Source organism: Panthera uncia, chromosome E1, assembly GCF_023721935.1.
Source record: "Panthera uncia isolate 11264 chromosome E1, Puncia_PCG_1.0, whole genome shotgun sequence".
Lineage (NCBI taxonomy): Eukaryota > Metazoa > Chordata > Mammalia > Carnivora > Felidae > Panthera > Panthera uncia.
In genome coordinates this window covers 7,077,387-7,085,620 of record NC_064814.1, presented here as the reverse complement: position 1 = coordinate 7,085,620, position 8,234 = coordinate 7,077,387, and the positions used below count along the sequence as shown (strand labels likewise).

The 8,234-nt window shown below is 55.5% G+C and overlaps 1 protein-coding gene across 1 annotated transcript; it reads right to left on the bottom strand.

Moving 5' to 3' along the window:
• Positions 1-736: 736 nt before the first annotated feature.
• On the bottom strand, positions 737-7,238 carry TAC4 (tachykinin precursor 4). The gene is made up of 5 exons (XM_049635861.1): positions 6,910-7,238; positions 3,578-3,671; positions 2,914-2,946; positions 1,871-1,946; positions 737-1,105 (listed from the first exon to the last, which is right to left on the bottom strand). The coding sequence occupies exons 1-4, from the start codon at positions 7,027-7,029 to the stop codon at positions 1,876-1,878; spliced, it is 318 nt and encodes a 105-aa protein (XP_049491818.1). The 5' UTR covers positions 7,030-7,238; the 3' UTR covers positions 737-1,105; positions 1,871-1,875.
• Between the last annotated feature and the right edge of the window lie 996 nt (positions 7,239-8,234).

Sequence of the window (8,234 nt, the reverse complement as noted above, 5' to 3'; positions counted from 1 at the left end):
TTTTAAGTAAAAAATAAAAACAGCCTGGCCACCCTACTCCCAAAAGATCAGATGTACCCCTCCCAAAAAACCTCTAGCCCGTTTCCTCCTTTGTGGAGAGAGGGACACAGAAGCTAAATGTTATGTACCCTAGGGAATTAATGAATTGTCTTCTGCTGAGCCCACACAACTCCTTACTCGTTCCTTTACGTAGCCCCTCCACGCTTACTCCCTAGCTTTGCCCTCCGTGGTTTCATTCTGGTTGGCAGGCCTATTTCTAAGCATCCCAGAGTCCTCTGTGCCCTGCCTGCCTATTAACCCCTGGGGCTGCGACAGTGGTCTCCCCATCAGACTGGGGGCTCCCTAAGGGTAGGAAGTGTTTCGTTGCTCCGGAGCTCTCCCCAGTGCTCAGCATGAACTAGCTGCCTGTGTCCCAAAAGCAAAGCAGTTACTTGAAGAGCCCCTTTTTATACATGAGAATTGATGAAGGAGGACCTGGGATCCAATTCCTCTCCAGGTCAGTGGACCCATGGATTCGGGTCGTTGAGATGATGACCTGTGAGTAGGGAAAAGGGTGTCTGCTTTCAGGCTGGGGCTGTCCTGCTTACCTGTGTCCCAAAGGTGGGGACCAGGGCTGTTTAGAATTTCCCTTTGCGGTTCTGGAAAAGACCTCGCCTGCTGCCCTGCCGGGCCCCTGGGCATTCCTGCCGTCTACCCTGTGCCAGAGAAGAAACTGCTCACTGTTTGTCCGTTTATTGAGCCCCTACTGTGTTCCAGGCACAGGAGACGTGGAAGCAGGTAGCACTCGGCCCTTGCTTAGTCGCCAGATGGGGGCTGAGTGCCGAGGGAGGGCAGGGTCAGCCCCAGCTCGCGACTGAGACAACAGTGCCTTTATGCGTCACCATTGCCTAACACTGAAGAGTCCTGGAAGGAACCGCAGTGAGTTCAGTGAGCCAGCTGGGACACGGCTGCGTCGGGGCGCGGGAGACGCACGGAGAAGCGCGTTGGCCTGGCCGCTGTAGCTGGAACGTCCAGGTAAGGAGACGGGGTTTCGGCCCCTGGGAAGTGTGCGGTGGGCGCTCTCACTCTGACCCGTGGTCCTTGTCCTCTCTGCCTGGGAAGGGTTCTGTGCATGACGGCGGCGGTTAGAAGAGCCTTGTCTGTCCCACCCCCACCCCCACCCCTGGAGGGCTTCCCCAGTCACTCCCCTCTCGGCCCTCCACTTCCCTACCCCCAGGCTGTACATATGTTGGACAAATGACAAGTTCATCTGTCGGGTGTCATATCTTTCTGGATTCAATCGCAAGCGCCTCCAGAGCACGGATGGGCCAGCCCTCAGCTATTCTGTCTAAAAGAAGGGCAGTGCTAATCCAGTATTTGAAAGGCCAGAGGCCCTCCTGGAGATGTATAAGGTGCAGCGGACTAGGCAGCAGGAGACCCAGCGTTCGTCCCTGCTGTCCTCAGCTCACTGTGTGACTTTGGGCAAGTTGCTTCCCATCCCTGCAAAATGACGATCCCTGCCCCACACTCTGCATGGAGGGACACTGATCCCGTGTTGGTACTGAGGTGACTTCCATGGCCCTTCAGATGGAATCGCCCAGACATTTAGAAAAGAGTCTTGGGGTGGGGGTGGGGTGGGGGGAAACAGAGGACTTGCCATCTGGATGGAGAGGGTCCAGCTTCAGGACTACAGCTGTCTCGGGCCTGGATCACCAAAGGGACCGCCTCCCTGCACTTCAGCTGCGTTCTTCTATGGGACATCTGCCTAATGGCTGGTGGGGACCCTGCTCTGTTTGTCGAGCTGCTGGGCAGCTCCCACCGTGGAGACGCAGTGAGGCGTCTGGTCGCTTTCTCCTGATGCCCTTGCAATCCGCTGGAGGCTCTCACCTACCTTCTCTAGAGGGTCCTGCCCTGCCCAGGAGGCCCCACGCTCTTTGTGCCTGCTGGTGGGTGCCCTGGGGGTGGAGCTAGAAGAGACAGAAAAGAAGGAGAGCAGCACAGTAAGGCCGTCCTGGGACCCAAGAAGGGCAGGGCAGGGCAGGGCCAGCCCTGGGGCCTTGTAAATGCAGTCGTTCCTCAAGCATCCTGGGAGTTGAGGAAGAACCGTGGATTGGTTCATTTCGCTCACTGATTTCATTCATTGATTTCCGCCTCTTTCTCCTTCACCGTCCCTCCCTTTGTCGTTCTTTCCACAGACACCTAGGGGGCCCCTCTCACTGATGGAAACTCGCGTTGTGGGTACAGAGGAGACAGCAGACCTGCTCCTGCCCGAGGTGGGAGGGGCGCCACTCTGGGGACACCAGTCACATGACCCAGCAAGGCAGGGCAGGGCAATGTGCCAAGGACAGCACGGCGCCCAGGGTAGGGCAGGCAGTGGGGGAAGGAGAGGTGGGGCTTGGAGTCAAGCCCGTGAGAGCAGCCCGGAGGATGTGGTCAGAGCATTGGACTTGATCCTGAGTCCCGAGGGTGTGGTGGGTCAAGGTTGGTCGGTTTTCTTTTGATTTTTTTTCCCCCTCTTTTCACCAGGGATTTGGGGCAGGGTACCGGCTGCTCAGATTTGCACTTTTCAGATCCTTCTAGGCTCAGTGTGGGCAATGGATTGGTTAGTTTTTCCAATTCCAGGCTTTAGACCCAAAGTGATTTTGAAACCTTTGGGCAGAACTGGCTGTATCCTGTCTCTTCCTTATCCCTGCAACTATTCCCCACCCCCTGCCGCCCCCAACCCCACACGCACAGACCACCTCTCTAAGGAAACAGCCAGGAAGCCTAGTGTGTGGCCAAACCAGGCTGGCCCCACCCTCTCCGATGCCAGCCTGGCATGCCCCTGGCCAGAATATGTCCCCCACCTTGCTATGTCCCCCAGCTTGTTAGTGGCTGGGACAACTCCGCCCTCCCCAGGGAGCAGGCTGAGAGGAAAACCTAGACAACACTTACCTGTTCTTCTCTCTGGCTGGATAGGAGGTATTCCTGGGGGGAAGAGGAAGAAGGAGTGAGAGCCACACTGCTTCCCTGGGGGCTTGGCGAGGCAGGAAGGGTTGGTGGCTCTTTGGGGCTCAGTGCCCTTTTTTTTTTTTTTTAATGTGCATATATTTTTTTTTTTTATTACAAAAGCAGCCTTTGAATACATGCCCACTATAAAAAGAGTCAAGTAATGAGAGGTTTGTGGAGTCAAAATTAAAGTCCCTTTCACCCTCCTCCCCTCACCTCCACTTCCCAGCCTCGATGTAACCACTGTTGACAGTTTGATGTCTATCCTTCTAGAAATTTCCGTATCTGTTTGCATATATATGTAAGTATGTAGTTGTTAAAAAAGAAAACAAAACAAAACGGGCGCCTGGGTGGCTCAGTCGGTTGAGCATCTGACTTTCGATGCCCTCACCCTTAGGGGTGGCTGCACCCCCAAATGCCAGAGGCAGCCCCTGTTTTCACACCTGTAGCCTGGCCTAATGATCTCTCCACAAAGCGTCGCTATTTGACGATCATTTATACGGACACCCTGTGGCACGGGTGACCCCTACTGGCCTGGTGCCTGGGCTTGGTTTCACAGAACCCGCTCAGAACCACCCCTGTCTGGACAGCGCCCATCTTTGTCACTCACCTTCCACCCGCTTCCCCATCAGCCCAAAGAACTGGCTCGTTTTGCCCCTTTTCACCTCCTGAAGCGTGAGCTGAATGTGGGGGACGACACCGTCCTGGGGAAGCAAAGAGTTCATCGTTAGAGGCTGGAGACGAGACCGGGAGGGCAGCCTGAACAACGGCAACGTCATGACCCTTGCTCCGTGCAGGCATGCGGCTCTGGCGCATTCTTTACCCAATACTGTGCCTACTAGATGCAATAGATAGCTAACATTCTGCCTGTTACGTTCCTCACACGGTTCCCGGCGCTTCTGCATATGAACTCATTTCATCCCCGCTGAAGCCACACCAACTAAGAACCGGTATGGTTACCAGGTTACAGACAAAGACACCGAGGCACAGAGAGATTGGTTTGTCCAGAGATGGAGCCAGAACTTGAATCTGGGTCACCTGGCTCAAAGGCCAAAATCTCGTTTACTCTTCACAAACACCATATGAAGTAGTGACTGTGGTTTATCCGCACTCTGCAGATGGGAAAACTAAGACTTATCGGGGGGGGGGGGTAAATGACTTGTCCAAGGTCACACAGGAAGTGGTGGAGGCAGGATTTGAACCCAAGGAGTCTGCCTCCAGGGCCTGGGTTCTGCTCTATCTTAGAAATGTCTCCAAGCATAGACAAGGGGCGGGGGGCAGCTGATGAACTCATGGTGGGCACCTGGTAGGCAAGGCGGGAGATCTCCCCCTGCACCCTCACTCCCACTGCTTCTCCCCTGACTTCCCCCCACGCGTGCCCTACCCAACAGCCTGGGTCTCCCATATGGAACATGCCATGAGGCCTGGGGTGGAGGCCACGACCCTTGGCAAAGGCATTTTCTTTCTTTCTTCTCTTTCTTTCTTTCTTTCCTTCCTTCCTTCCTTTCTTTCTTTAGTTTTTTTTTTTTTAATGTTTACTTATTTTTGAGAGAGAGAGAGAGACAATGAGCAGGGGAGGGGCAGAGAGAGAGGGAGATGCAGAATCTGAAGCAGGCTCCAGGCTCCGAGATGTTAGCACAGAGCCCGACGCGGGGCTCGAACTCACGAACCGTGACCTGAGCCGAAGTCAGACGCTCAACCGACTGAGCCACCCAGGTGCCCCCAAAGACCTTTTCATCCTTGAGCTGCTGGGGTGAAAGTTCTGGGCCGAGGGCTATGGGTTGAAGTTCTCATTTTTCCATCAGCCTTCGTGATGTGGGCCAATGTCATCTCACTTTCTGGCCTTAACCCCGAAGGGCTTGCTCAGCTCTGCCGAGAGGGAGCGATGCTTGCTAGTGGAGAGAGTGACAATGGGTGACAGTCGTTAGACCATCTTCACATCTCTGTGCGCCCAGTACCTGGCGCAGAGCCTAGAACACAGCAGGTGTGGGATACAGAATGCCGAAGAGGGGCCCTTTCTCTGGCAGTCTGGGAAGAGGGAGGAGGATGGGGTCTCCTTTCCCAGGAAGGCTGAAGACAGGCAGCTAAAGCCCTCAAGTAACACAAGCCACCTGGCTGGAGTCGCCTGGCCTGGCCTGGAGCCGGAAAAGCCTCCTTGGGGATCTGGACCCATTTCTGAAAAGCTCATGAAAACCACTTTGGGTAAAAGGCGGCCGTCAAAGGCAAGCTGGAGAGAGAATTGATGCTTATGAATTAAACAAGACTCACCTCTCTCCCACCCTTCTGGGTGGCTGGACACTGGTCCCCATTTACCCAGGACAGACTCCTCCCCCTGCCTGAAGCCCTCCTCATGCATTTATCCCAAATCCCCAGCTCCAGGGATAGCTGCACGTGGGGGATCCCTCAGAGCGGGGGAGGTGACAAGCCATGCTGACACTGCCTTGTTCCTTCCTTCCGTCACCTCCCTCGTGGAAATGGTTCCTCTACTCCCAGCCCTGCGTGTCCGGAAACAGAATACTCATGAGACCCAGCTGCAGGGGTTGGCGCCCGGGGCTGGGAAGCCCAGCAGACCGGGTGAGGTGCTGTTTCTCGCATGGCTGCGTAGAGAGCTCCCCGTCACGCGGCTCGGTGTCCCCGGGCCTGGGCCAGGTCCCGTGATGTTTGGCACAGATGCTGCAAAGCATGTCACAGCTTGCAAAGAGTCTCGGGGATCATCTTCCCTCGCCTCCCGTTTTACAGGTGAGGACACTCACGGCCAGAGAGCAGCCGTGACCTTCCCAAGGCCGTACAGCGTCAGTGGAGAAGCGGAGACTTGAACCCAGGACTGCCCACCCTGCTGTCTTCTCGACCACACTCGGGGACAAAGCAGGGGTTCCTGGAAATCCACCACAAGTGGCTGTTCCTTCGATGGCTCTCCCAGTGACCCCAGGGTCCTGACCATCCCGGGACTGGGAGAGCCAGGCTCAGGCTTGCCCCGTCTGCCCTCCTAAAACCCTTCACGGAACACTGGTCCTGTTTGCTCTGCTGGCCTCACTCCCCTGTCTGGGAGCTGCCCAAGGTCAGGGTCTTTGTCTTCCCAATCAGATGGAGTCGGGGCACAGATGCTGTGTGCCTGATTTTTGGGTTTCTCCCCAGTTTAGTAGAAGATCCTGGCAATCAAACTCTTATCAGGAAGTAAGAGTTTCTATACAGATGAAACAGTGGTCCCGCCCCAAGTTGGCCCCCCCTTTGAAAGGAAATTCTGGGGGGGGGGGGGGGGCGCGTGGGTGGCTCAGTCGGTTGAGCGTCAGGCTTCAGCTCAGGTCATGATCTCGCAGTTTGTGAGTTCGAGCCCCGCGTCCGGCTCTGTGCGGACAACTCAGAGCCTGGAGCCTGCTTCGGATTCTGTGTCTCCTTCTCTCTCCGCCCCTCCCTCACTTGTACTCTGTCTCTCTCTGTCTCTCAAAAGTAAATAAATGTAAAAAATAAAAGAAGGAAGGAAACTCTGGAAAATGTCCTCTGATGGACGGATACACCAAATCTGACCTTGTGCTGCTGAATCTGCATAACCTTGCACAGACTGTTTGACCTTTCTGTGCCTCGGTTTCCTTATCTGTGAGATGGGGATAGTAATGATATCGTCTCCACAAGGCTGATAGGAGGATTAAACTGGTGAATATTTATGAAGCATTTAGGCCAGTGCCAGGAACATAGTATATGTTAAGACACAAACACACACTCACACACCCATGCTCACCCCCCACACACGCACACACACCCACTGTTCCATGTACATGTGCCCCTTCGGAGGTGTGCCAGGCCACGGGCCACGGCCCTGAACCTACCCACAGAGGGGAGTCGGACAACACGGCTAACAATGTACAACCTACTCTCCTGACACCGGCAGAAGGGGTCTTCTAACCCCTCCACCACGGACCAGCCCCTGCCTCACCCCAAAGGTACCTCCTCCAGGGTCACGGTTACCCAGGACCCTGCTTCAGCTGCTAGTGCCAGTTTCTCGTCAACTGCCCCGGTGCATGCAGGCAGCCCCATCAGGAGAAGCAGGGGGAGGCAGGGCAGCATGGTCAGTAGTGTTCGGTCCCGGGACCCTCTGGGAGCCCCTCTCGGCCTGTAGATGCTGCCCCCAGGTCTGGGTCCTCTCTCTGGCTCCTTTCGTGTGTGTGCGTGTGTGTGTGTGTGTGTGTGTGTGTGTGTGTGTGTGAAGCTCCACCTATGCTCGGTCCTTCCAGCTACCCTGCTTTTCCTTCGGCTTATCTGACCCCTGAGGCCACTTCCTGTGACTCCCACCCCTCCCTCCCCTGCTGGAAAGGCCAATGATACCAAAGGAGGGACCAGACCTCTTCCATTGGTGCCCCAGCACTTGATCCCCGGGCTCAGCGCTCTGATGCAACACCCGCCTCACCTTTGGCTGCATTCCCTTGGTGGCAGGTGCACAATGGGGCACTGTGTGGGGCCTGGCTACAAGCCCGAGGGGGCCTTGTCACCCTGGAAATGGTGGGTGACAAGGGAGGGGGACTGTGTGGCTCCTCCCTGCCTGGTGCACTGTTCCCCTGTAAGAGAGGCCTCTCCCCAGATCCTACCGCTTGTCTCCCCATTGCTGAGCACCCCCCCTTCCTGCTGTTCCCCTCTGTTGAGTCCCAGGGTGTGTATAGAAACGCACGTCCCGCCCTGAGAGAAGGAACACGGTGCTTGAAGGAGTGGAACTTCTTGGGAGGGAGAATTGGAATTCGCCAGAAGAATGGCCTCCTGCTGAGGTGTCATCAGGGCTAAACTACTTCCCACTGCTGTCAGAGTGATTTTTCTAGACCCCTAACCTGACCTGTCCTCCCTGCTCACAGCCTTCCAGTGTCTCCCCCATGGCTCCTGGCATAATAATGTTGGAGCTCCCCCAGCATGGCATCCAAGGCCTTTCTCCACGTAGTTCCTCCCTGTCTCCCATCCATCCATCCATCCACCTACCCACCCCCAGCCCCCCAATCCCCCCATCTATCCACCCATCCATCCATCCATCCATCCATCCATCTTTCTGTCCATCTGTCAGTGTAGGGCAAGGGCCCTGCGGTCAGAGACCTGAATTCCAATCCCAGCTCCACCACTAAATAGTTATGTGACCTTGACCCATTACTTAACCCCTCTAAACCTTAGAATCCTCATCTGTAAGATGAGATTAACAACAGCACTTATTTCCAAAGTTGTTGGAGGATCAAATGAGATCATGAACGTGAAGCACTTAGCACGGGGCGTGACGATAAATCTTTCACACCTTG